The sequence below is a fragment of the Desmodus rotundus genome, chromosome 3 (genome assembly GCF_022682495.2).
Source record: "Desmodus rotundus isolate HL8 chromosome 3, HLdesRot8A.1, whole genome shotgun sequence".
NCBI lineage: Eukaryota > Metazoa > Chordata > Mammalia > Chiroptera > Phyllostomidae > Desmodus > Desmodus rotundus.
This window is the reverse complement of record NC_071389.1, coordinates 201,506,079-201,533,688: the sequence shown is the minus strand read 5'-3', so window position 1 is coordinate 201,533,688 and position 27,610 is coordinate 201,506,079. Positions and strand designations below refer to the sequence as shown.

General features: G+C 61.9%; 1 protein-coding gene across 1 annotated transcript; it reads left to right on the top strand.

The window, feature by feature from the left end:
- Nucleotides 1-588: 588 nt before the first annotated feature.
- TTLL8 (tubulin tyrosine ligase like 8) lies at nt 589-23,606 on the top strand. Its single transcript, XM_053919818.2, has 14 exons — nt 589-784; nt 4,593-4,684; nt 7,469-7,601; nt 8,115-8,188; nt 9,650-9,778; nt 10,816-10,930; nt 12,242-12,370; nt 13,333-13,516; nt 16,548-16,696; nt 18,544-18,787; nt 19,660-20,095; nt 20,514-20,738; nt 21,540-21,725; nt 21,931-23,606. Exons 1-14 carry the CDS (start codon nt 718-720, stop codon nt 22,468-22,470), a joined length of 2,703 nt encoding a protein of 900 aa, XP_053775793.1. The 5' UTR covers nt 589-717; the 3' UTR covers nt 22,471-23,606.
- Nucleotides 23,607-27,610: the final 4,004 nt, after the last annotated feature.

Here is a 27,610-nt window from a genome sequence, read left to right as displayed (position 1 = left end):
GAGCCGCGCCCAGCGTCCAGCACCCCCCGCGCGCCCGCGCAGCCCCACGCCCCGCGCCGGCCGGCGCTCCGCGCGCTCCCGGCTCCGCCGCCGGCGACCCTCGCCAGCACTAAGCCCGGAGCAGCCCCCACCCGTCTCCCGGGGCAACCTCAGGACGCCCGGCGGCGCGGCGGGGGGCGGGAGCCCAGTTCGAGCCTTGGGGCCCAGTTCCATCCTGGGTGAGCGCGGCTCCCCTCCCCCACACGGCGGGTGTCCGCGGATCCCGGACAGGACTTCACGCCCAGCCCCACGGTCCTCGGAACCCGAGGCCCGCCCTTCCCGGAGAATTCCAGCCCCTTTCTGCCCCAGGGATTCTAGACCACGCCCCTCGGACCTGCGGACCCGCCTAGCACTGCCGCGACCCTAGACCTGCGCCAGCCCCACACCTGCCTCACCTGCCTCCCAGCCCCGCACCTGCTTCCCAGCCCCGCACCTGCCCCCCAGCCCCGCACCTGTCCCCCAGCCCCGCACCTGCCGCCCAGCCCCGCACCTGCCTCCCAGCCCCGCACCTGCCCCCCAGCCCCGCACCTGCCCCCCAGCCCCGCAGCTGCCTCCCAGCCCCGCACCTGCCCCCCAACCCCGCGCAGGCCCCTGCCCCAGGCGTGGATCCACCGCCCCTACACTCTCCGTGCAGGGCCCGGAGCCCAGGGCAGGAAGGGCGAGCCGCCGGAGGCTGGAATGGAGCCGGGAGAGAGGAAGAGGCTGCTGTCCGCCTCCTCGGAGGGAGACTGGAGAGAAGACCACAGTCAGTACCGCCCGCGCGCCCGTCCCTAGCTGCCCCGCGGCCCGGAGCGCGCAGTGCTACGGCCCGGGCCTGGCGATGAGTCCGACCGCCTCCTGCGTCTCCCGACTTCGTTCCTCAAGACCTGTCTGGGTCTTCTCGGACTTTTACTGCCGCCCAAGTGTCGGTGTCACGCTTGATTTCCACACACGCACAGACGCAAGCCCCGCCGGGACTGGCCGCCCAGAGTTCAGTTGGGCAAGAAACCTCCAGACGACGTTGAGTCTTCCGGGCCGAGGCCGCTCGGTTCTCGGTTCGTTCCGCAGCGGCGAGTGGTTCCGCGTGCAGTAAGGGCGCGTCTCTGCCATTTACCGCTGGGCGTTTGGCGCTTTTAATGCTGTGGCAGATGACATCTAGTTCTTGGAGTTCCACTTTCGGGTTGTTTCCAGTATGTAGAAATCCAACTGAAGTCCGTTCTCGGACTTGGTGTTTGGTGACTTCCATAAACTCACTACTTATAGTAGCGTGTAGATTCTTTCAGATTTGCTACCCCCGCAATCGTCTGTGCATCTTTTCCATCTTTGTACATTGTATCTCTTTTCCCCCCATGGTTGCACTGGCTGGCTCTGTCGGCGTGCTGCTGAATGCAGCTGGGGCAGCGGACGTCTCTTGTTCCCACACTCCGGCACTAAGTGCCCGGTATTTCGCCAAGAAGTACGGTGGTGCTAGGAGCTTTAAAGGAGGTTCCCTTGTATTCCTGGTTTACTGACAGTTTTTAATGCATAGCTATTACATTTTATCACACACTTCCTTCTGCATCTGTTGAGATAACAACACACTTTCCCCTTCAGTCCATGAGTGTGATGGATTATGCTGATGGATTGTCAAATACTGAACCGACTTGTAGCCATGGGCCGAATCCCACAGGGTCAGCCTGTATTGCTTTAGATGTCACTGGATTTGATTGACACATTTTTTGTTTGAGATTTTTGTGTCTGTTTTTATGAATGAGATTGGCCTGTACTATTCCTTTCTCGTAATGTCCTTGTCGGGTTTGGGTATTAAATTCACGGCTTCATGAAAAGATTGGAAAATAGTCCATTTTTCCTACTCCGTGTAAGGGTTTATATAAGGCATTTTTCCCCTTACATATTTGGACGGACTGACCTGTGATCTCATCTAGGCCTGGAGTTCTCATTGTGGGAACCATTTAGATTGTGGGTTTCTTTTCCAGAAACAGGCCTGTCCAGCTTTCCTGTTTCCCTGACGTCAGCTCCCTAATCCATGCAGTGAAAGTCTACAGACGTCCCTCCAGTCCCGATTTCAGCTGTGTTACTGCTTTGACACGTCGTATTTTCATTATCACTTAATTCAAACCATTTAAAAGTTTGCTTTCGGTCATTTTTTTATTTTAAAAGCATGCTGCTTAATGTTTGAACATTCAGGGAAATTTCTAGTTACCTTTTTGCAGTGAATTTTTAGTTTGGTTCTCAGCCCTGAATCCCCGTCTCCTCCTCCTGGGGCAGGGCAGGCACCGTGCATGTGTGTGGGGGGGGGTCCGGTCAGAGTGTCCTTCTGGCGCCGGCTTTTTCTTACGTAACTTTAATTCATAAGTAATCAACACTTATCATAAAAGTGGCACATTTCGGGCAGCCCGCCCTGAACCCTGTTGTCAGTCTGAAAAAAGAAGCTGAGTGGAGTGTTGTTTGAATGGCCGAACCGCTTCTGTCCGCTCAGGGCTGGTCTCTGGTGTCCTTGATCCTCAGCTGCGGTCCGTTTTGTCTAAATTCCTAGTTTACTGCCGTAGAGTCCATAACGTCCTCTTGGCTTGTAAACATCCAAGCAGGGCCCCTGTCCGATTTCTCCTTTCTTTGCTTTTCCTCTTTCTCATCCGTCGCTTCCCCAGTTGCCCATTGATTTCGTGAGCCTTACCTGTTTGGCTCGGTTGATTTTCTTCATTGAATTTTTAGAAAATATTTCATTAATGTCTCCTTTTTATTCATTTTCTCGTAATTTGGAGGTTTAAATTAATGTGTTCTTTCTCAAGTCTTGAGGTGGCTGCTTCCTGCCGTGTTTTTAGCCTTTTATCGTCTTGTAATAAACGCGCACTCAGCTCAAAACCTGTTTCTGATCGCGGCCTCACGGCCTGCGAGGGCTGACGTTTGGTGTCCCAGTCGCCAGCCAGTGGAGGCCTGCGCCCGGCTCTGCGTCTCCGCCACTTCCTTGGCCACCAGTGGTGAGGGGTGGTTTTCTGTTTGGTACTTGGTCCTGTTGCTGACCGCTAACCTAACAGCGTGCCGTCAGGGGGCAGAACCTTCTCTGGGCTCAGTTTGGTGAGTGCTCCGTGTGTCCTGGAGTTAGCGCGCACGGGGCCGTGGAGCAGGTGACGTCTGCTCGCCAGCTGTGTTCAGCCCTCGGTCCCCACCCCCCCGGCTTTGGTGGCTCATCTCTCTCTACCAGAAGCACAGCCCGCACTGCCCCGCGGCCCCGCTGGCCTGGCTTTGACCAGTTCAGGGCAAAGCTGCTGGACGCTCACACCCTGGTTTTCTCCTGCCCCTACCCCACCGGGGTCTGTGACCATAGGTTAGGGTTTCCAGCTCAGACGTCATACCAGTGGAGTCGCCACGCGCCCATCTGGGTCGGGCTGTAGGATGTGGGGTGGTCTGTGACCTTTTTGTTTCCTTCACAGAGCAGAACGTTTCCCCGTTGGTCAAGCCCGGTGCGCCGATTTTAACCCCACAGTCGGTGCTTTCCCGGCGCCCGGCCCCAGCTGGGGGCAGCACGTGTTGTGTTTTCCAAGTGTGTGCCTGGCTCTCCCACGCGGGCCTGCGCCCCACTGCAGGTTCACGGCCGTGCGTGGTGTCAGGCGGGGTCGTGGGTCGCTTGCTTCACGGGGCGATGCTTGGGGGGTTGAGCCTCAGCCTGTCGGCTGTGTGGACATGGGGCTCGGGGGTCCAGGGATAGAGGGGGCTCCCCAGGAGGAGCAAGTAGGTGGCATGTCTGCTGGCCTGTCCCACCTGAGATTGACCTTGGACAGCCAGGGACCGTGGGTCCAGGAGGCGGTGGGAGGTCAGGAGTCTGGGTGGGATACACTCTCCAGGGGCATCCGGAGGAGGGGGAATTTAAAGCCACCACGTGGGAAGAGAGGGGAAGAGGGACCACAGTGAGGAGGGGCTGACCACGGGTGTCCAGTGCCGCCAGAGGCCAGGCCCCAGGGAGTGGCTGGAACCGGCCTGTGCATGTGTGACCTTTGCGTAAGTGTGCCTGGCAGGGCCCGCAGACGGGTGGAGAGGTTGGTGGCAGGAGTGTGCAGTGTGCAGGCAGGGGGGTCTCCATTTTAGTTTTCAAGCCTGTTACTGTGAAACTCGGCGTGTGTTGATGAGTCTTGTGGCTGGGGGTCCCAGGAAGGAATGGAGGGGGGCTGGTTTTGAGGGCTGGCCCAGGCCGGGGCTGAGGGGGGTCCATTGTGAGGCCCCACAGCAGTGGGGGTCCCGTGAGGAGAGAGTGTGCCCCAAGTATGGGCTGTGGGGGAGCCTGGAGAGGGGATCCACAGCCAGGGGAGGGGCCTGGGGAGATGCAGGAGGGGGTCTAGGGGGGAGAGCTGGAGGCTGGAGGGGTGGGGAGGGGGTGTAGGGGAGTATGGGGGCAGAGGTGGGGCTGCACCTGCTGCTCTGGGCTGGGGGCCCCTAGGTCGGTCCCTGAATCGAGGACAGAGGGGGTGACAGGTGTGTGTGGGTGGGCTGGGTGCAGGAGGTGGGAGGGGCCGGACCTTGGTGATTCTGCCTGGTGTCCCGTGACCTGTTTGCCTCGATGTCTGTTTTCTCTTTCGCAGAATTAAAACGAGGAATTTCCCAAGACTGGTCTTCTTCCCCCAAATTAGACAAATACAAAATAGCGAAACAACTGACAGAAAAGGCAATCAAGGTAAATACGCTTTGTGGCTTTGTGGGAGGGGCACTTTTCACAAATGAAATTGACTTTGCAATTTGGGGATTGAGTCCCAGGGTCTGATGCCCCCTCCCCCACCCCCACCCCGCCAGCGGGCCTGCCCCTCTTGGAGGCTGGCGCCAGAGTTACTTTTTATTTCAGCCGTTGGAAATGGGAGCACTTTCAATATTGGGAACGTGCCCACATGTGGAACAAGCCTGTCCCATGTCCCACTGTGGGCGCACTTCCGGGCGCGGGTTCTGTGTCAGAGGCAGGCTCTTGGTGACTCACGGAGCCCCTTGTGTGGGCCCACACCCCGGGGCACCCTGCCACCTCACTCGCGGAGGCCGGGCCACGGAAGTGCAAGGAGCGCGGACCCGTGCTCGGTCCTTTCCCTTGAAGCGCAGCCCGCATAGCCCCCGAACTGCACACTCACCGTGCACGGTGCACCTGTCGTCCTGGCGGAGGATTGTCATGCTGGGGAGCTGCGCTTGGACGGTCCCCGCAATCCTGGCAGCCGCGGTGTGCCACCCCCAGCAGCTCAGTGACTCGACCTCCCCCTCGAGCACACGAAGTTTCAGATGCAGACGTCCCTGCACGCATGGGTGGGATCTCTGTGGAGCGTCAGCTAATAATCCGTGCGATTGCTGATGGGTCATGGGGTGCATAAGTGCAGCTGGGAACGTCCATACTTTCTAGTTATTTTGTTACTGGTCTCTGGGCTGGTTGCATGTGGCTGAGGACGCACGGTCGGTTCAACGTTCTCCCGCTGAGCTGTTCAGACGCGCTGGTGCTTCGTCAATTCTCGCGAGAGGTGGTGTGGGCCCGGCGGAGTCCGCGGGCTGTTCCCTGTGCTCGCGTGATCACGCTATCGTCCCCCAGGGAGGCAATACTCTGTTTTAACGTGGATTTGTTTTTTCCTTTATTTTATTTCTTTATTTATAGAGGGGAGGGGGGGTGGAGAGAGGGAGAGGAACATCAAAGTGTGGTCGCCTCTCGTGCCCCCCTGCTGGGGACCTGGCCTGCAACCCCAGGCATGTGCCCCGCCTGGGAGTCCGGCCAGCGACCCTTTGGTTCAAAGGCTGACGCTCAATCCACTGAGCCACACCAGGCAGATTTGTCTGTTCCTTAGTTCTGTTCATTTTCCCTGTAGATGACTTACTACGCTATTAATAATGGATGCATACAAATGTATCTTTCTGCTGAACTGACTCTAAACTAAGAAATAATTGTTGTTAGTGATGTTGATTTGTCCCAACGTCTGCTTTGTCTCAGACTTAGCCTCTTTCCTTTTCTAGCTATCTGTAGTTCTGTGTTTTTGTTTCCTCTTGTAGTAACAGAGTTGGCTTTTACGAAATCTAGCCCAGCGCTCTTCACTTTTTAAGTGTAAGAAGTGTGTTTATCTAGTTAAACTGCCAGGGCCTGCCTTCACTCGCTGGGTCTGTCCTGTCTGGGTCATTTCCCTCTGGACCGATCACTTTCAACAATTACATTTCCTTCCCCCACCCCGCCCCCCACCCCCAAATGTGAGAGCCTGTCCCCTGTTGTCCTTTCTGTGGCTGCCTTAGGTGTGGTATTCCGCCGACTTGGTAAAATCAGCCACTCTTTCTAAAGTCACTCGATTTGGCTGCATTAGGGCAGGGCTGGGCTGCAGGGTGCCCCGCCCCTCACCCTCAGGCGGCAGCCCTACTGCGAGTCAGCTCGGATGGGCTTTGGATGGATTTTCACAGCAGAAGGAGGCTTCCGCTGACCAGCTGCCCCCCCTCGCTACCCCCCCCCCCCCCCCCGCTGGTCTTTCCCGGCTGCGGGAACGTCACCTCGCAGCTTTTGGTCACAGACCCGGGCTCTGAGGTGGCAGGCATGTGGGGTGTGGGCGTGCAGATCCCCCACAGCGGCTGTGCTGAGTAACAAGCCCCCGTGAGCTTCGCTGCTTAAACCTCATTCATTCTCTGAGAGTTTCTGTGGTCAGCTGTCCAGGCCGGGCCTTCGGCTCAGGGCCTCTCAGGGCTGAAGTCGAGCATCAGCCGGGTGGGGGGCTCATCTGAAGGCGTGACTGGGGAGGGACCCACACCCTAGTCCCTCAGTAGTTGGCAGAACTCATTCCTCGTGGCCTTCGAATTTGTGGCGCCTTCTTCAAAACCAGTCACAGGGAGAGGGCCTGCTGCTGCGAGTCTCTAACTTTGGGGAGCCCCGACCCTCTTTTAAGGGGTTTGCCTGATTAAGAGCAACCCACCCCAGGACGGTCTGTCTTTTTGATTAATTCAAGGTCAGCTAATTAGGGACCCCTGTGTGAGCCACGTCCCCCTCCTTCCTAACCCCCGTGCCTGCTCCCACAAATTCGTGAGGCCCTCAGCTCACTGCTGAGCCTGCACCTGTGCCTGACTCGGCCCCACAGCTGCCACCCCCCGGGGAAAGGCCCAGGTGCGTCTGGCCTGCGTCCTCAGCCACGTGGGCCCCAGGGGCTGCGCAGGATCGATACTCTCCTGTCCTCAGGCCCGTAACTAGATCCAGTCCGGCCCGGGTCTCAGGAGCACCGAGGTCCTGGGTCAGTGCACCCCGTGTGTGTGTGGGGGGTGAGAGCGTGCAGGGCCCCCCCCCCCCGAGGATACAGATGCGCCTGGCGGGGGTGGGCCCGGGCCCGCACCTGGGTCTGCGTGTCCTCAGAGGTCCCTGGGTGCATCCCGTGCCGCGCGCCCCCTTGCACCCAGAACTGGGTGCCCTGACAGGACGAGCTCGCTTGCTCTCCGGCCCTCTCACTGCAAACTCGATCTCTCACTCGAGGAGAAGAAGATCTTCTGCATCTACGGACACTACCCCGTGATCCGCGCCACCCTGCGCAGGAAGGGCTGGGTGGAGAAGAGGTCGCACTTGCTGCCCAGGGCCACTGCCAACGGCGAAGCTGACGGGGCCGCTGGTAGATATCGAAGCCTCCGTCCCTCCGTGTCTGACGTCTGTGTGTCTCTTTCGAGGGCCCCGGTGTGTGCTGACCCCGCAGGCCCTGTGACGCGGGCCTCCCTCGGGAGGCTGAGGACCCCACTGCCCACGCCTGAGCTCACCCCCCACGCTCCCCTCCAGGCATCTGGGCACTGGGCGAGTGCCTTCCACCCTGGCACCAGTCAGTGTCCCCACTGTGCCTGCCCGACTGTCTCTCCTCCGGCCTCAGCTCCCTCGCGGTCATCGAGGCCCACACCAACCCCCCGCTGTCCCCCGCCCCAGGCCCTGACCCTGGCACCGGGACCCGCGGATGGGCTGATGAGGCCCGAGCCTGACTGACCCTGCTCCGCCTCAGGACCCACAAGGGCACCTGCAGACGAGGTCGCTGGGAAGCCGGGTGCTCTGTGGCCGCGGTGGCAGCAGCGCGGAAGTGGTGCCCGCGGTCAGACGTCCAGGTCGTGACGTGAGGACGTCTCCCACGTTGTGTTTGCAGAAAGTAAACGTGCCGAAGGCAAAGAGAACCAGGCCGTGGCCGTGGAGGAAAAAGACGACATCCACGACATGATGGTAGGTTCCCGCACGTCCCGGGGGCCGGGCCGAGCCTCGACCCCGCGCCCGCCGCCCGCCGCCCGCCGTGTCCAGAGGGGTGGGGGGGCCGGGGCGTGCCGGGCCTCTTGAGTAGCCCCCGCAGAGCCAGGCTGGGGATCAGACAGCCTGGGCGGCAGGGTGCAGGACACGCATGCGTGTGCGTGTGTATACATATGTGCGCCTGTGTGCCCATGTGAGGCACAGGCAGGAGAGCGCGCCCCTCTCCCTTGTGGGGCCGCGGCGGCGAAGACGGTGTGCTCAGTGTGCTGCTGGCCGCACACGGACTCCCGAGCAGAGCTGAGCCCAGAGCGGCCCGGCCTCATGCCCGGGGTGGCAGCTCAGCCCGCAGTGACGACCCGAGAGCGGGTGTGGAGATGCGAGGCGCCCTCACGCAGGACTCACAGACTACCGTGAATGGCGGACGCAGCGTCAGTCTGTGACTTCAGGGGGGCACAGTCCCCGGGGAGAAAATGCAACACACTCGGCTCCATTTCCTTGAGAGGGCCTGTTCCTCAGAGACACTGCGAAAGGGGCAAAAAGACGAGAGGGGGCTGGGGCAGGGGGTGGGGCTTTGCAGCGCGTGGTCTGAAAGCTGTGACATCCGGAAGGGCTGAGGAACCCACAGATCAGCCCCAAATGGCAAATAGGAAAATGGACGGTTTGAAGAGGCCGATGGCACATTGTTTGATTCGTTTCTGTAAAAGTGACCCTGGGTGACACTGAGTGGCATCTGTGTGCAGTACAGGCTGGGGCGCGGGCTTCAGGTCCAGGTGGCTCCGTCCTGGACGCAGTTTCCCACCCTGGTACCTGGCACCTTGGCCCAGCTGGTTCCCCCAGCAAAGTGTCACATTCCTGCGCTGAGCCGGCCCTCAGCGAGGGGTCAGGATGAGGCTGGGACGCGGCGCTGGCTCCCTGGTGCCCTAACGTGGGCACGAGGCCCGCAGAGGACCTCAGGGGTCTTCACCGAGGTCAGGGGGCATCTCTGGGGGTGGGATTGTGGAAAAGGTTTTCATTTCCTTGTGCCTCTTTGGTGAGAATATTTGACCCAACGTGTGCCATTGTTTGTAAACTCCAAGGGTGGACACCCGCCCAGCCTGGCCCCTCTGTAGCACCTCATCCTCGTGGGTCCAGGTAGGAGGGGCGCCCAGGTCAGAAGTGCCGCATTTGCTCCCCACGCACACACCCCTGTGCCCAGGTGGGCACTCACAGGCCGGCCACTCAGACAGCACGCTAAGTCCCCGGTCCCCTCGGTGCCCCTGCAGCCTGGAGCCTGATCCCCCGCCCCCGGCTGTGCACACGGGCCTCCATCCCCTGGTGAACGGGCGGCAGGTTGATGGGAGACACACAGTCGGAAGCCACGCGCTGTCACTCACAGCCCGATTGCCTTTGCTCTCGGCCGAGGCCCTGGAGCGCTGGTCCTGATGAAGATCTTCCTGCCAGTCCAGGTTGGTGAAAAACGAGACGCCCTACTTCCTCTGGACGATCAAGAAAGACGCCGTCGACTACCACAGCCTGAACGTCGACCAGGCGCTGAACCACTATGGGAAGACGGCGTCCTTCACCACCAAGGTGGGGGGAGGGGCAGCGCCGTGGGGGCGCCTCACTGGTGGGCACCTGCCCCACCCACCAGTCCCCAGAGCCCCGTGTGCCCCTGACCGTGTCCCTGGGAGACCCTGTGGCCATAGTGACGCCTGCCTCTTGGTGTCCAGGCCAAGTGTAAGACTGGGCTGGACCCTGGCTCTGGGCCCCCGCGGTGGGGATCTGGTTCTGAGGAAGGGTGGGCCACCCTCACCTGCCTCCACGGTGACTTATAGCTACACAGACAGTGACAGGGGCTTCCCATTCCCCCCCACCTTCCAGCCCCATAGTGCCTCTTGGAAGGGGCTGACCCCCATTTCCCCGAGGGCTCAGGTTCAGAGATGGGACCTACCCAGGGCCTGCGTGTACCCTCTGGGGAGGTTTAATAGAGGGTTTCCTGGCAACCAGGGGACTGTCCCTTCCACAGACAAGGATGGCACAGGAGGGGGTCAGGGACGAGGCCCACCACTTCCCCCATGACTCCCAGTGGGAGGTCTAGCCCCCTGTGCGTCTTCACAAGGCCTTGGGCCACAGTGCGCTTTGCAGGGTGGACAATACCTGTGGCGCCCCAGCCAGGCCGGGCTCCCTGCAAAGAACCCCACCTGTAGGGGTCATCAGTGAGCTCAAATGGGGGTGGAGAGCTGGACCCTGGGAGCAGGGCTGCCTGCCAGACCTCTGTAACCATAGGTCACACCCATAGGGCCAGAGTGGTGGGCGCGCAGCTCTGCGGCAGCCCCTCCGGCTTGCTCCCAACCCTCCTGGGCCTGAGCCCAGGCGCCATTCAGGCACCTGGGAAGGGAGCACAGCACCCACCACCCTGGGTGCCCTCGGATAGCCGCTGGCCCCTGCCACGCCTAACACGGACCAGAGGAGACCCAAGAGCCCAGGCTCCCAGCCAGCACATGGGCTCCCTGGGCCACTGGGGGCAGCTGGCCAGGGGGTGGGCAGGGCTGGCGGGGGAGGAGAGGCCAGTCCCAGGTGCCCAGGGCAGCAGGTGGGCCTGACTCTCCTCTCCTCTCTCTCCGCAGATCGGGCTGTGCCTGAACATGAGGAGCCTGCCGTGGTACGTCCAGGACAACCCCGAAACCTTCTTCCCGCGTTGCTACGGCCTTTGCTCCGACAGCGAAAAGCAAGAATTCCTGGGTGCGTAGCGGACCTGTGCTCAGGAAACCCGCCGGGCCTCCGGGCCGCCTCCCTGCTGACACGCTGCGTGGGCCTTGGAAGGGAGGTGGGGCAGGCCTTGGCTGAGGGGCTGGGACTGGGCTGGGGTGAAGGTAGAGGGTCTGGTCCCACCCCAAGACCTCAGTTCCGTGTGTGTGGTGAGGGCTTTCCAGAAACTTCCACAGGCAGCGAAGGCAAGGCAGCGGGGAGGCTGGCGGAGGCCACAGAGATGAGTGGCTGCGGTTTGGAGAGGCGGGCCTGGGGGGCGCAGGGCTGGTTCTGGGACCGGGTCTGAGCATCTTGGTCAGGCTGGGGACGGCAGGCTGTGGTCTGGGACAGAGGGAGGGTTCCTGGTCAGCCTTCCGACAGGCCACAGGAGAGAGAAGGCGGTCAGGGCTGGTGGGGCTGGTCTGTTGAGGGGCCACCCATGTTCCTCACCACCCAACCTGGGGGCCGTGGGGATGCGGCATCTGCCCGGCACCCCCTGCCCCATGTCTTCACCCCACCCAGGCTCCAGAGAGCAAATAAGCAGCAGGGCTGGGGGTGCTGGAGGTGACAAGTGCGGTGGTTGCTTGAGGCCAGGGGCCTGGAGGGGCCCGGGAGGGGAAGGGGCCCCAAGGGGAGCAGGCCAGGAGCCAGCTGGGTTCGGGCTGTGTGTCTGGGGTCCTGGGGCAGAGAGGCAGGGGTGTTGTGTGAGCTCAGGGGCATTTGTTCTGAAGGAGGGAGGGGGCTGGGTGAGGGGCCCTGGGGCTCAGGTTCTAGATGCTTCCATGGTGACAGCAGCTGCTGGGTGGGCGGATGTTGGGTGGGGCAGCCTCTGCTGAGGTGAGGAAGGAGCAGGCTAGGGGGAAGGCGCTGGAATCTGCAGGTGCTGAGGAGGGCACAGGGTAGAGTCTGGGTGGGGTGGGCTCGCTCCAGGTGTGCTCACAGGTGTGCAGCCCCCAGAGCTGCCTTCTGTGTTGGGTGGGTGCTCAGGACCCTGGCAGTCAGCACTGGGTGCTGTGGAGGCTGCAAGCACAGGGAGGTCCAGGGAGGGTCTCGGTGGTGCTACAGGGCTGTGGTCCAGGAGGAGCCCTCTGGTCCAGGGGGCGGAGCGGGGCATGGGTTCTGCCTCTGGGCCTGTTGAGCCCTACCGCCCTCAGAGGCATGGGAGTGGGAGGTGGGGGAGAGCGCCAGGCCCCTGGAAGGCTGTGAGGTGGGCTGTGGGACATCTGGGCTGTGGAAGGCTGGTGCTGGCTGAGGCCCCTGGTCCCCGGCATGGGTGGAGGGGGCGAGGCCTCGGTGTCTTTCCAGATGACTTCCGGCGCACAGCGGCCTCCAGCATCCTCAAGTGGGTGGTCAGCCAGCGGCACTGCCTCGGGAGCAAAGCCCAGAGCAGGAGGGAGGAGGCGGCCGGCGACGGTGACCCCGGCAGCCAGAAAGGTGAGCGCGGCTGAGGCCAGATCACGCTAGGGAGACAGTGGCCGAGGGGCTGCAGCTGTGCCCTGGCCCCGAGCCTGCTCCAGCCGTCCCGCAGAAGAGGCTGGTTCTCTGTGGTTTCAGGCCTAAAAACCCAAAGGAGGTTCTGGTAGTAGTTGTTCTGTCACTGAAGCAGTTTTAGGTTCCCAGTGAGTGGGCGTGAGGTCGAGGTGCTGAGCCTCACCCCCCACCCCATCCTCACATGCCTGGTCCCCCTCCGTCAGCGTCCCCCGCAGAGGGAGCGTCAGTTGTGCCCGGTGCACTTATGTGGGCACGTCACCGTCACCCGCAGTCCACAGTTTGAATCAGGCTCCTCGGGGCTGTGCGCCCTGTGGGGTGGGACACGTGTGAAAGGCCACCTGTCCCTCCCTGCAGAGTCACACCCAGTCGTTTCACTGCCCCGAAACCCTGCGTGTGCTCTGCCAGGGCATCCCTCTCCCGCCCCAGCCCCTGGGGACCACAGCTCTGTCACCGTCCCCACAGCTTTTCCGGAGTGTCACGGGGCTGGAATCACTGGCGAGTGGACTGTCCAGATTGGCTGCTTTCCCTTAGAAATGGGCACTTTAGGTTCTTCCTCAACTTCCCATGGCCCAAAAGCTCATCTCTATTGCCAAGTGATGTCCCACTGTGCACACGGACCGCAGTCTGTCCACCGCCCGCTCACAAGGCCGTCACCGAAGGCCAAGCGCAGAGAAGGGCACATGTGGGGGAATTCTTAAGACGTCCAATCGTGGCCCCACCCTGAGGGGCTAAGTCTAGTTGGAGGGTGGGGGGTGCTGGGTGCTTACCTAGGGCCCTGCAGGAGGGGGTGCACCTGCTCAGACAGGTGTGGCATCCAGGGTGCTACCCACAGAAGGGTGGCCCGAGAGGCCTGGCGGCCCGGGGACCGGTGGGGCCACAGTCTGGTGCTTGCGCTCGGGTTCCAGGTGCTGCGGACGATCCGAAGCCCACGGGCCTGTCGGGGCAGCTCGTGGACACGGCGTGCAGGGTGTGCCAGGCCTACCTGGGGCAGCTGGAGCACGAGGACATCGACGTCTCCGAGGACGCGGCCAAGGACCTGACGGAGGACGAGTGGCAGGAGCTGATCCAGCAGTACTACTCCCTCGTCCAGTGAGGGCGCCGGTGGGGACAGGCAGGGGGGTGGCGCAGGGGGAAGGTGCCCGCCCGTCCGTGTGTGTGGGTCACTGCCTGGGTGTTGGGGTCCTTGCATGTCCCCCGGGGGCCTGTGGGCCGATTGGAGGATGTGTCCCCATAGGGGCGTATCCAGGTAACACCACTCTCAGCGCCGTCCACAGCCCTTCCTGGCTTGCACCTCATTTGAACCCCACAGTGGCCGTGGGGACAGGCAGGGCAGGCCCCCCACGGCCTTCACAGCCCCTCGCTGACGGGGGCCCAGAGGCTGAGTCCGGCTTGCTCCTCTGTCCTGAGGGCCGAGTCCACCCCAGGGCTGGGGCCCAGCGTCCCCTTCACCGCTGCCACAGAGGGAGCCGGAGTGGAGGAGGCCCGGGAACCCCTGCAGCATGAGTCACTGTCGGCCAAAGGGACAGATCAGGGAGGTTGGAGCCACGGTTTCCAGGGTCTGCTTGCAGCCCACACCCACCACCCTGGGGGCGTTTCCGTTCCTCCTTTCAGATGAAGCACATTTGTTCCTTCCTCGAGGAGATGGGGACACAGTCAAGGGCGCGACAGCCCGAGGGGCAGGTGTCCAGGGTCTGAGGTTCCCGTGTGTGCTCGCTCGGCACCGGTGCCGTGTGGGTCCCATCCTGTCCACAGACCGCAGAGGGCTCGCCCGTCTGGCCGGACGAGCAAGCAGGTGCCCAGGGCAGCCCCACAGGAGCAGGTGCCCACGGCGAGGGGCGAGAGCTTCCTGCAACCTGCCCGGTGCCCAGCAGGGCCCGTTCTCGCTTCCAGTCCCTCTGGTGACGAGTTTGCGTTCCTCAGGCGACCGCTGGCGTTTCAGGTGTTTTGTGGTCACCTGGCCTCTCCTCTCGTGAGGAGCTTACTCATATGTGACCCCGGCTGGGTGGGGCTGTGTCTGCCCAGTCTCTCAGGGCCTATCTGCTGGGTGGCCGGGCCTCTGCGGACATGTGCATCGAGCCCCCTCCCGGACCACGGCCATGGTTCAGATGGAGCCCAGCGCCTTGGCCGTGCTGCCTGGTGGGCGGCAGGGGCCGCTCTCCGCCACTTCTCCTGAACACCTTTCCTTTCGCTGTGGGCTTTTACGATCGGTTGATGTTTAAGTGATTTTTGCAGGGGGTAAGAGACGGGGCCAGGGCGCTTCTTTGCGTGCAGACAATCACTGTGGATGAAGACTGAACAGGAATTTGCGGCGGTGTGTGTGCAGTCGCTGGGTGCCGGGACCTGAAATGCCGCTGATGGCGGGTGGGCTTCTCAGGTCCCCACCCTGACAGGCGCCCTGCCTGCGATGCCCTGGGCTGAGTCCTGTGGTTTTTTGCTTCATACATTTTGATGCAGGATGGTTTTGTCTTCCTTTCCCCGGACCCTTTTATTGTTACAAGATATCACCTTTATCTCGACCACTGCTCGTTACTTTGTGGGTTAGGGGTGCGGCCACACCCGCTCCCTCAGTCCAGCTGCGCATCTTCTTCAGGCTCTTAGTTTGCACCTGTTGGCAAATTTGTATCCCGAGCAGGTCCCATATGAAGAGCGTGGAATTGATGGCTGGCGCTTGCTTTCTGCCCAGTTTCACAATTTTTTCTTTGTTCCATTTACACCTGATTAACGTGGCTGGGTTCCAGTCTGTCATCTTCTCTGTGTTCGTTTTCCTCTTCACTATTTGCTTCCTTTTAGCTTCTCTCCTGCCTTCTAATTATTCCATCGTATCTCTCATAGGCCCTTTTTGGCTGAATAGTTTTGTGTTTTTGTGGCTGTGCTAGACATCACGACAGGCGGCTCGAATGGCTACAGGCCGCCTTGCGTGTGCATTTTCACCATTTCCAGACAACTTGACCCTCGTACTTGTGACGCTCCCGGGAACAATTTTAGGACGTGACTCCCCTTAACTGTTACGGAGGTGAAGTCACATCGGCCCTTTGAAGGCAACCGTGAGGCTGATGTGGCCCCCGGGACAAGGAGTTTGACACCCCTGCTTTAAACAATCAACAGTCTTTGCATTATCTCTGGGTTCACCTTTTCTGGGGGTTTTCTGCAATTCCGTGATTCCTTCGAGATCTTTTTTTCAGCCTAAAAAAATTGCCTTTAATATTTCTTGTAGTCTTGTGGCTGGAGATTCCCCCGGCTTCCGCTCGTCCTCATTCGCAGGTGTTTTCTCTGGGACAGCGCCCGACCGATGTCCCCACTGTGTCTGCGTGGCCACAGTGTTACAGAACAGATCAGGGGATGCTGAGCGATGTAAAAGACCCCCCTTTTTCTCTCGGGGTTCCTCCCCCCGTACTAGGTTCACTTTGCCCGCTGCCAGAGGAGAGACGTCTCTCAGTGCCAGAGATCGGTGAAAAGGAGAGGAATTATTACTTATTTAAAAGTTATACAGACTGAAGTTCTTTAGCATGCCCACAAACGCACACAGTCCTTCCTTCTCCCTCTGCCCAGTCTGGGGTGCTGTATCTCAGGGAAGAAGTAGAAGTCCGTGATTCAGGCTCCCGGCACCATCCATGTGGCAAAAAGGGAGCACTTCGGTCCCCGCGGTCCTGACTCTCGCCCAAGCTGCGTGGTCCCTGAAAAGACGCCTGGTCCCAAAAAGAGAGGCCAAGTTGGGTGCGGGACTGGCTGGGTGCAGGACAGGGCAGGGCGCAGCGTGGGCAGGTCGGCATTCCCATCAGGATGCCTCACAGGGGAGATGCCGTCCTAGGTACCACCTGCTGCCGGACACACGGGCCTGTGAGGGCCACACCCACCTGGGGCCCCACACAGGAACCCCACCTTTGTCTCCCTGCGGCCTTTACTCGGCCCAGGCATGGCCCTGCTGGGGTGCGTGTGCAGCCCGAGTCCACATTCGGGTGCCTGGTGTGCACACCACCCGGCCGGGAGCGGCCCTGCAGGGTTGAGTCCCCGGCATCCTTGGTGGCCTGAGGTTCTAGGGGACCAGCCCGACAGACGTGCCGTCGGGGAGCCTGAGAGCCGCCCTGGGGACCTCACACGCGTCCTACATTTTGCATTTTAGTGGCGACGCTGTCATCCCCGATTCCAGAAGCCACCTGTCACGGTGCCAGGCTCTGCTGAACAAGATCTCAGCTGTGAGCCCGCAGACCGAGATCGACGGGCTTCGGAACATCTGGATCGTCAAGCCCGCCGCCAAGTCCCGGGGCCGAGGTGAGTCCGCGGCGCCCGCCGCGTCCCGGGCTGGGGACAGCCTGCTGTGGGTGCGGAGGGGCTGCACACCAGGGTCCCTGGTGGCTCAGGACGCCCCAGCGCCCCGCAGCCCTGGGTCTGGGCACAGGCATCTCAGCTGGACTGACCTTCCCGGCCTTTGTTCTGAGCATTGCCGGTCAGTTAGGACGTGCCCAGCACATGCCTCAGTCAAACGGGGCCGCAGGGGCAACAGGCTTCAGTCTGGATGGAGGACCTCCGTCTCTGCCAGCCGGGGTCTCCACTCCTCAGGCTGTGTCCACCCACCCGGAGCCCCGGGAGCTCCCCGAGGCACCGACGCCTGGGGCCCGTTGTCCGGGGGGACCCAGCGCTCGCGTCTCTGCTTCGTCTTCTTGCGTCGTAGCCCTGACCGGATTCTCTCCTTCATTCCTGGCGGTGAACACCGTGTGTTTCTTAAAGGAAACGCACACGAGATTTCAAGGTGGTCTTCTAAGCTCACTCGTGCTTCCGGAGGACCAGCGCTGTTGCGTTGGCCCAGCGCCCCCGGCTCAGGGCGGAGTGTCGGCCTCCGTCTCCGGTGCAGGGGAAGCTCCGAGGCCGCGAGGCTTCCTCTGAGCGTGGCCTTCGCCGCACCTTCCTGCGCTAGGTGGTGCTCTCGTTTTCCCGGGAATCTGAGCGTGCTTTGCTTTTCTTTTGGGCGCGCGCTTTCCCCCTGGGGTGATTTTTCATTCTCTTTGTCTTACGTTCACAAGTGGTTAACTTCTACGTGATTTCTAAAAATCCACTCATTCGAAGTTCCAGCCTTCAGTCCTAAACATCGCCCCCTGAAACAGTCTCTCTCCTGGGCTTCTGCCTGCTCTGCTCTGGGGGCCGCCCCCTGCACGGCAGCGCCACCTGCTGGTGGCTGCCTCCCCGTCATCAGGCCGGCGCCCTCTTCCGCATCCCCGGGGAGCGGACGCCCACAGACCCACCTGGTGGAGACCCGGTGTAGGCTTTCTGCCTGGTCACTCGCCGGCCGTGCACCCCGGCTCCGGATGTCTCCCGCAGGTTGTTGCTGCGACCCAGCCTGTCATTCCAGGATGGCAAGGTCGCCACTGACTCGTATTTCCGTGAGGAAAGCCACCCCGTGCCATCGCGTCTCTGGGCCTCGGCGGAGGGCTCCCCTCCACCCTCCCCTCAGTCAGGATGGCCCGACTGTGCCAAGTGACACGGGGCTCCCAAACCCCGGTGGCGCTCAACAAGGCCACGGACGACTCTGGCCAAGTCCGTCTCTTCTCGTGCTTGGTCGGGGCGGGGGGGGGGGGGGGGGGGCTGCCTATCAAAGTCCCCCCACCGTTTCGTGGCGCCACTGCCTTCCAGTGTCAGGGCCGTCAGGGAAGAGAGGGTTGCAGGGTCCATAGGTGACGGTAAGGGCTGCAGCCCATGTCTCTTCTGCTCAGGTGTCCCTGGTCACCACTAGTCCTGTGGCCTGACTTTGGGGGGTGAGTGTGGGAAGTTGTAACCCTCCGCAGAGTGAGGAGGGCCGGGTGCGGGCGGACACTGTGCACCCCAGGCCCACCCTCCCCGGCCCGCCCTCGCCTGTCCAGTCACCCATGGGATGCGGGCTCACTGGTCCTCGCCGCCGGCAGGACACCCCACTGCCCCTGCCTGCTGCTGCCCAGAGTTGGCCCCACACTCCCGTTCAGCCACACCCACCGCAGCCCCGTCTCCGTCCCCCGTCCTCCCTGGAGTCCTGGGGCTGCACTGGCTGCAGCCCGGCCCCGAGCTCCAAGCCCCCCGCCCGCGAGCAGCGCCCTCCCCCCTGCCAGGCCGCTGGTGGGGTCCCGGGGCTGAGCACTGGCCCCCTGCAGACATCATGTGCATGGACCGCGTGGAGGAGGTCCTGGAGCTGGTGGCCGCAGACCACCTGCCCACCAAGGACAACAGGTGGGTGGTGCAGAAGTACATCGAGACCCCGCTGCTCATCTACGGCACCAAGTTCGACATCAGGCAGTGGTTCCTGGTCACCGACTGGAACCCCCTGACCATCTGGTTCTACAAGGAGAGCTACCTGCGGTTTTCGACTCGGCGCTTCTCCCTGGACGACCTGGACAGGTCGGTGGGCCGCCGGTGCGGGGCTGTGGGCGCGGGAGTGGGTAGGGCGCCCCGGCCGTGTCCGCCACTCGCTGCCACCACCACGGGGCGCACGGGGCACCGAGGTCTGGGAGCTCACGGGACCTCCCTCCCAAGGGACGGGCGCAGGCCTGCTGCGCCTCAAAGCCAGTGCTCTGGGCTCCCAGGAAGTGTGTCTTCGGAAAAGTCCGGAGCGCCTCTCTCCCACCCCTAAGCCCCGCTGCTCCATCTGGGACCCCGGCCCCCACCCCAGGCTGGCGGGGGAGCCCCTGGAGGCGTGACCAGGCGTGACCAGCGGGGCAGCGTGTGCCCTGCACGTCCACGTTCCGGGACTCTCCAGCGTTACGTGGTCTCCTTTTCCTTTCGCATCTGAAGGAAGGAAAACTTACCCACAGTCCCGGGGCGGTGTCGGCACCCGGAACCCCATGGAAAAGCCCCAGGCGCACGTGAATGAAAGGCTCTTGAGAGGACCTGTAGTGCTTCAGCATCTCCCCAGAGCCATTATTCTGTTCGTAGCGCTTAGGGCGAGGCCTGAGGCTAAATCGGGTCACTGGGAATCTCAGCGACTCTTTCCCGCTCGACCAGCTCTTCAAGGGCCCATCTCTGCTGCTCTGCACAGTGGACTGAGTCTCGAGGACGTTGTCACTTGCTGGGGACCCCTACCTAAGTGGTGGCCCTGTGCTGGAGGGCCTCGGACCTGGCCCTGGTGCAGTCTCTCGGGTCCCCCGGGGCAGGACAGAGAGCTGATGGAGGTCTCCTGCCCCGTGCCGGGGGGCAGGGTCCGGGGGTGTGGCTGGGATCCAGCCGGTGCAGGGGGCCTGAGGGGCTGCCCTGACCGCGGCCTTGCCCCGCAGCGCCGTCCACCTCTGCAACAACTCCGTGCAGAGGCACCTGCAGAACGACAAGGGCCGCAGCCCCCTGCTGCCCCCCCACAACATGTGGGCCAGCAGCACATTCCGGGAGTACCTGCAGAAGAAGGGCCGCGGGTCCGTGTGGGGCAGCCTCATCTACCCGTCCATGAAGCGGGCCGTCACCAACACCATGAAGGTGGCCCAGGACCACGTGGAGCCGCGCAAGAGCAGCTTCGAGCTCTACGGCGCCGACTTCGTCCTGGGGCGCGACTTCCGGCCCTGGCTGATCGAGATCAACTCCAGCCCGACGATGCACGCCTCCACGCCCGTCACGGCCCGGCTGTGCGCACAGGTGCAGGAGGACACCATCAAGGTGGTCGTGGACCGGAAGGGCGACCGCAACTGCGACATCGGCAACTTCGAGCTGCTGTGGAGACAGGTGAGGCTAGCCCAGGTGGGCAGCGGGGGAACCGAGACTCCGCGGGCCGGGGGCTGCTCCCTTGGCCGCTCACGCAAACCCCGCTGGGGGGACACCGGGCTGGAGAGATGCCCGTGGGCACTGGGTCCTTCCAGGCCGTTCCTTTTGGGAACCACCACGTCCTCCATCATCTCTTCAGGGGAAGCTGTGTCCTCCTTCAAAGGTCCCCCTGCAAGCCCTGGTCTCTAGCCTCTGGCTCTGTGGGTGGGACCCTGCTGCGGGGGGCGGGGGGCGCAGGTAGCCCAGCCGTCAAGAAGTGTGGCTGAGGCTTCTCTGAGGCCTTATGCCTGACCGACAGGCAGATCCAGAAAAGGGGGCCCTGGGCCCTGGTGAGGGGCAGCTCAACCCCCCTAACCTCATCTCCCTGCCCTCCCCGCAGCCCGCGGTGGACCTGCCGCAAGTCCACGGGTCCGACCTCTACGTGGAAGGCGTCAGCGTTCGGAAAGCCAAGAAGTCCATGCCGCCCATTCCCAGCCCTAGTTTTTCAACGCCACTCTTGGACGTTCAGCCACTGAAAGTGAGGTGCCCTTCAGCCATGTCCGAGCGGGCGCCTGGACCCCCGCGCACGGCTCTCCCGCAACACTGGACCCTCCGAGACAGAAAGGTACTTGCTAGCTCCCTGCCCGAGCCCCTGCACTGGCTGCCACCGGAGCTGTCAGGCCGGCCCGCTCGCAGTCCCTCTGGCGGGGAGATACAGCTCCCGCGTGTCACTTCAGCTCGCGGCCCCCACAGCCAGTCTTCCGGTCCGAGCGACCCTCAGAAACCAGCGTGGCGAACGTGCACCCACCGCCCGCTGTTCTTCCAGGCGGAGCAGAAGCGTGGGCGCGGGGCTTCGGTGCCGTGGGTGCCTGCGCCGGGAGTGCTCCGCGAGCCCGGGCTCCGGGGCCAGTCTCGATGGGGCGCTGGCCTGAGCTCCGAGCAAGGGGTGGGGCTTCCCGGGCCCAGCCAGGATGTTGGGAGAGTGCGGTTCTGTCACATCTGCTTCAGGAGCCGGCCAAGCACCTGGGTCCCCTCCATAAGACGTCTCCTGGGGTGTGGTGCGAGTGGAGGGGGCTGAGGTCGAGATTTGAATGTCTCTGGGCTCCTGTGTATGGTTTGCTGAAGGAGCCGACCACACGTGGCCTGGGACCTGCTCTGGGCCTGGGCTGGGAGCGCGGGTCGATGGGCAGCCTGCAGTCTGGGCAGCCGGCTGGGTCAGCGCCCTGCCGCTTCCCATGGGGCCTGGCCCACAGCAGTGCGACCGAAAGGCCCAGGCCGGGCCCACGTCCTGCCCGCCCTGCCCACGGCACTCACCTGCCCAGACGCAGGGCAGCTCCCCCGCTGGAGCCCGGCCTCTCCCCTCTCTGGCCCGACTCCAGCAGCTCTCTGACTGCCTGTGTGCCTGTGGTGTCCTGTCCACCCCCAGGTCACGAGCCCCAGGACAGTGCTGGCTCCAGCAGCGAGTGTGTGCCGGCCCCCCCTCCCCAGCTGCTGCCTGAGCCCCAGGGCCTTTGGGGACAGCTCCAGTCTGGCCCACTCACCGCAGCCCACGTCCACTCTGTCACCAGGGCCTGGCCGCCTGCCATGTGTGAACTCACCTCCGGAAATCTGGGTAATTTCCAGGTTGTTCGCTGTTTTGAAAAAGTGTCTCCTTTTCCATATACTCTGTGCTGCTTTGCACGGATGTCTTCCTAGAAGAGTAATGCCGGTGGGTCGGGCGCCCCCAGCGTCAACGTACCGGGACACCTCAGCCGCCGGGTCGAGCACCGCAGACCTGGCGGCCTGGACGACAGAGGTGGGTTGTCTCCCGGTGCCAGAGGCTGGGCTGCGTGCTGTGGCAGGGCTGTGCTGTCCCATCGGCCTCAGAGAAGGGTTCTGCTTGTCCCTTCCGGCTTCTGGTGGCCCCTGGCAATCGCCAGCATCCCTTGGCTCGTGGGCGCGTCGCTCCGCCCTCTGTGTTCACGTGCGGCTCTCTCCCGAGTCCTGGTCGCCCCCTTCCAAGGTCCCCATCGCGGGGTCAGGCCACCCGCCCACAGGCGCTGTTCTGCTGTCACCGTGCGTGGGGACGGGCTGCCGCCAGTGCCTCTGCTGCGCCCTGTCCTTCTGCCCGGGGTCCCCCGTGCAATGCTGGGCCCATCGGTGACTCCCTGGCGCTAAAGCAAACGTTTCCAGCGCTTCCTCCTCATGACGACATTGCTGTCGGCCATCGGTACACGTGTAAATGCACGTGTACAAGACACTCTCGCACGTGCAAGGCTTGTCTTTCATCCTCACGGAGATTCCGTGTGGTGCGTGTGCAGGGAATTTCTCGAGAACGTTTTCCATCTATGAGGTTATCGTCAGCTTTATCCTATTAAGTCATCAATCCTTTGTCCTATTGGAGTGTGAATAACATCAATCACCGCTCCAGCATTAACCCAACCCGGCATCCCGGGAGGAGCCCAACGCGGTCTGGCCGCCAGTCTGACGCTTGGCCCGGTTTGCTCCCCCGTGTGTAGTTAAAACTCACCCTCAACCACGTTTACTGTTCATCCTGCTGTTGATAGATTCACATTGTTTCTGGTTCAGTCGGTCACAAGCAGAGCTGCTGTGGACATCCCGGAATTTGGTGAACACGCCACTCCTTTCTCCAGCCACGCTCGGCTCTGGGAGACACTCCCAGCCGTTTCCCAGAGCGGCCTCCCACCGCAGGGCTTGGGCGTGCCGGCCGCCCACACCAGACGGCCCGTCTCTCCCCGTAGCCCTTCCCGCAGGCGAGTGAGCATTTGCATTGCAGCTTCCCGGTGGCTTCCCTGATGACTCATGAAGTTCGGTGTCTTTCTGTGTTTCCGTCCGTTTGAGCACACGAGGTCTGTCCAGAAAAAGCCCAGCCACTGTTAATACAGCAAAAATGGTGTGTGCGACACGGATGTGCCCTGGCAACCAAGGAGCGTGGACTGGAAGGCACGTGTGTGAACAATGACGACTTCACTGTACTGGTCAGTGGGGGCGGTAGGTGCTGTTGAGCGAGCATGTGCACTGTGTGGCCATCACATTCAAAATGACTGAGCGAGTAGAGCAATGAATCTGCATCAAATGTTGTGTTAAGCTTGAACATTCCTCCACAAAAATTATTTGGATAATTCAGGAGGCTACAGCTATGGGCAGCTGGTGATTGGCAGCTTCATCGTGACAACGCATCTGCTCATGCATCACGTCTCGTGCAGAGTTTTTGGTGAAACATCAAATCCCCCAGGTGACTCAGCCCCTACAGCCCAGATTTGGCGCTGTGCAACTTCTGGCTTTTCCCCAAACTCAGATCACCTTTGAAAGGGAAGAGATTTCAGACCATCCATGAGATTCAGGAAAATACGACAGGGCAGCTGATGGTGACTGGGAGAACTGTGTGAGGTCCCACGGTGCCTACTTCAAAGGGCACTGAGGCGTCTTTGTCTTATGTTACAATGTTTCTTGTATCTTGTATCTTCAATAAATGCCTCTCTTTTTCACAGTGCACAGCTAGATACTTTCTGACTCTTGCAAAGCACCATTTTTATATTTGGCCAAATGTTTCTGTTGGCCTGTCTGTGGACTTGTAGCACCTTTGTGCTCCCTCCTTGGTGGCTGGACCAATTAAAAGTATCTTACTGAGCGATGATTTGCCTTTCATTCTCTCACCAGTGTCTTTTGATGCACATGAATTACTCATTTGATACGTTTCCATATCAATTTTCTTTTTATGATTCGCACTTTGTTTCCTGTCTGAGAAATTTTTGCCTCAGTCATAAAAGATAGTCACTTCTGGTTTTTCTTCTAAATTTGCCTGCATTCGCTGTGTTCCGTGTGACATTTCACATTTACGTCTAAACCCTGCCGGGAATTGCCTCAGTGTGGGGGGTAGGAGTCGGGTTCGTTGTCTTCCTTGTGGGTGTTCTACTGACCCCGCGGGATGCATGGAAGACACTGTGTTTTCCTCCCTCGGCTCACGCTCCCCGAGTGGAACCAGTGGCATCCCGACGGAGACGTCCCCCAGGGAGGGCCTGGTGGAGCCACACCCAGATTAGCTTTTGGGGGATGAATGTCGTTTTCACACTTGTCTCTGGGAGGGACAGCTTCTCTGAGGGACAGTGGGGTTGTGGCCATTTGTCTCGGCCCCTGGGCTCACTTGCCCATCTGGCCTCTGGGCTGCCCCCTCCGCCTGGGAGCTGTCTGTCCAACCTGCCTGTGGGCCTGGGGGTGTGGCTTGTTGTTTCTTCTGCCTTCAGCGGAGTGCTTTCACATGCACGCTAAGCCGTTAATCAGTGATGAGATAATGTCAGTCATTCCCTCTTTACATACAGCTTCCGCCTCGCCCCCCCCTTGGCTTAGGGATGCAGCTGGGGGAGTGCCTCTCCCCATTTCTCCAACTGCTGGTCCCGGGCCGCCTCCGGTCTGTTCTCTGTGCATTGGGCTCCAGGCACTAATCCCGTACGCTGAAATTTTAGTTATGGTAGTGTCACTATTTCAGAAGTTCTCCGTGACAGAGCTGTTTGACCCTCCCGTTCTCTTTCGTCCCTCTGCCTGTAATCTCTGACGGACGGAAGCAAGCGGTAATGGCAGGGACGGGTCTCAGCCCTGCGCGGGTGCTGGGTCTGCTGGCATGCTCTCTCGTTTTCTCAGAAACGGCTCATCTTCTTGCAAACGGTGAACTGTGAGGATTCTTTGCATGCCTTCCGGAATGCAGGTCTAGTCCCTCCAGGCCTGGAGGAAGGTGCTCGTGTCATTTACGTCCCAAGCAGACACATTGTCTCCCCCTCCCCCCAGCTCTGAGATAAGAACCTGTTGCGCAAATCCAGGGGCTGGATGGGGCTGTGTTCTTTGGGGTTTCAGGGGTTCCTCCGCAGCCCCTGCACCACGGCAGGTGTGGTCCTTCAGGGTTACTGCTTCATGGAGGGTTGAGTATCTCTCACCCCCCTTTCGGTGGTCTTCTGCCCTGACACGCCGTCCAGGTCCCAGACCCCTGGGTTGGCAGCCTCAGAAGGAAGCGCCTGGGGCGTCCCCACTGTGCAGACAGGTCATCTTGCTCCTTCCCCGGGGCTGTGTTGCTTTTAAGAAGATTCTTTTCGTACTTTATGCCCCACGTTTGGCAGTTTTCCCCAGAAGGATCGGTCTGCATAGAAGGGCACCAGTTCCTGGGCCCCCTGGTGCCGTCCACCCCCCCCCCCCCCCCCGCCCAGGAGCCCGTACCTGCACGGGCCTCCGGCCTCTGCCCACACCCCTCGTGCACCCACAGGCTCGCCACTGGCAGGCGCTGCTCCACTCACACGCGGAAGCATGTCCAACCCAGTCTCATTCTTGGCACGGAGCCGGCCTGGCCTCGACCCTTGCAGACCCGTGGGGGGCCCTGTGTAGCCCTGGGGTGCATTGGTGGGCAAAGAACTGCCTGACTGAGCTGCCCCCCAGGCTGTTGGGCCTGCTTACCCCCAAACTCACCCTCCCACCCTGTGCTGGGCCCAAGCCCCAGCCTGCTGCCTGACACACCTCCATGAGCCTGCAGGCCCAGGGTGACCTGGGGGCCTGGCTGGGGGAGGCCGTTTCCCGGCTGGGGCTCAGCGTCTGCTCCAGGCTCCAGGAAGCTGCGGGCTGCTTTGCATAGGTGCCCAGAGGCCCCACAGGGAGGAGTGACTCAGCCCTGCATGGGCAAAGGGGAGCCCTGCCCGGTGTGGTGTCCCGGCCCGCCTGCTGCACTCCTGAGGCACGGGTGCCTGGGGTCCCGTTCTCCCCACCCTCCCCACCCCCCTCCGGGGCCTTGAGCTGTCTGAAGGAAGGGAATCAGGGCTGGCCAGAGACCTGGGGACAGCCTGCAGCAAGGGCAGGGGCCAGAACCCCTAGGAGGGGCAGGGAGGCCTGTGGGGGCCGGGCCAAGGCCCCGGCTCCTCGGAGGGGCCCAGGTCCCAGCTGTGTGCTGGCCTCGCCTGCCCTGGGTGTCCGAGGGGCCGTGTGAACACCCTTGTGAAGCAGCAGCTTCCGTCTGCCCTCAAGGGGTGCGGGCGGGGCCCTCACAGGGGGCTGGCCTGCCCACCCGGGCCTGTCACACCTCTCCTGGGCTGCCCATCAGCACTGCCACCAGCCTCAGCCCGTCACCCAGCAAGGTCCTGGATGGTCCGGCACGGAGCTCAGCCTGCCACAGGCGCACCCCCAGCGGCTGTTGGGAAAAGCTCCATCGGCTCTGCCACGCCAGGCAGAAGGAGGGGGGTCTTCTTGGGCGTGTCCGTTCTTGAGGAGGGCCAGGGTGGGTTCAGGGCCGGGGGAAGAGCTAGAGAAAGTGGCCCCTTTTCAGGCACCAGAGGGAGGGTCCTCTGCCTGGCCTCCTGAACACAGGCCGAGGGACAGCCCAGGGGTCTGGGTGGACCCTTCAGGCCCTGATCCTGAGAGGGGGCACCCAGGCTGGCTGTGGGGGGCGGCTCACAGTGGCAACGGGGCTGTGGGCTTCCTGTGGTGAGCCAGACCCCCGTCTGCCGGCCTGCTGCCCTGCCCCCCCGCCCCACCTGGTTGGCACCGTCCACTGCCTCAGGTGGGGGACAGGCAGGGGCAGGAGGACAGAGGAGCAGGGTAAGCGGGACCTCCACAAACCCACTGCCTTCACCCCAGAGACACGAGTCCCCTGGGAACTACCCTCGCCTTGAGTGGAGACTGGGTTTTCCCAGGGCCGGTGTCTGTGTGGGGCTAGGTGGGCTTGGGAGCCAGCTGGGACTGGACTTCCAGCCAGGTCCTTGTAGGGGATGAGAGCGCCCTGGGGTGTCAGGAGGCAGATGTCCTCTCGGGCCAGTGTGCCTGGCATGACTTCAAGGACTGAGAAAGCTGATGGGGGCTGGTGCTTGGCCTCAAGGCATGGGGTCTGGGCAGGTGGGCAAGGGCTCAGTGCCTCTCTCTCTCTCTCTCTCTCCCCAAGGGCTGCGGAGGGGCCCTCCCGCGCCGTGTCTAGTGCGCCCTGGCTGCTGCCACCCATCCAGCCCCGCGGTGTGGCTGCTCCTGCGCTGCTGCCAGGCACTGCTTCCGTGCTGCCGTGCTGCTTGTGGACCTCGGGACCCAGGACCCGCAGCCTCCAACCGCGGCCCGTCTCTTTGGAAACCTGCGCATAGATGAGGAACCTTGTATACAGAGCTATTTTGGCGAAATCATGCAATTCGAACTGTGCTGTTTCTTATGGAGTCCCTACCCCATCCCAGTGCCTGAACCCTGCAGCCTACTCCCCGCACTTTATTTCAGAGAGAGGGGAAGGGATGGAGAAGAGAGGGAGACAAACATTAATGTGTGGTTGCCTCTCATACGCCCCCCCCTGGGGACCTGGCTCGCAACCCAGGCATGTGCCCTGACTGGGAATCAAACCAGCTACCCTTTGGTTCTCAGGCCAACGCTCAATCCACTGAGCCACACCAGCCAGGTCTGCTCACTCTTTTATTCAACAAAAGTCTTGCTCTGCTGGTCCAGGCTCTTTGTGCCCCATTGTCTCCCTCCAATCTGGCGCTGAGCCAGGGG

Excerpts from the sequence above, each read along its gene's own strand:
- TTLL8 (XM_053919818.2), top strand. The coding sequence starts at position 718 with ATGGAGCCGGGAGAGAGGAAGAGGCTGCTGTCCGCCTCCTCGGAGGGA. Across the intron at positions 16,697-18,543 it reads CGCCAAGTCCCGGGGCCGAG|ACATCATGTGCATGGACCGC; the intron begins GTGAGTCCGCGG and ends GGCCCCCTGCAG. Across the intron at positions 21,726-21,930 it reads ACTCACCTCCGGAAATCTGG|AGGCTGGGCTGCGTGCTGTG; the intron begins GTAATTTCCAGG and ends TCCCGGTGCCAG.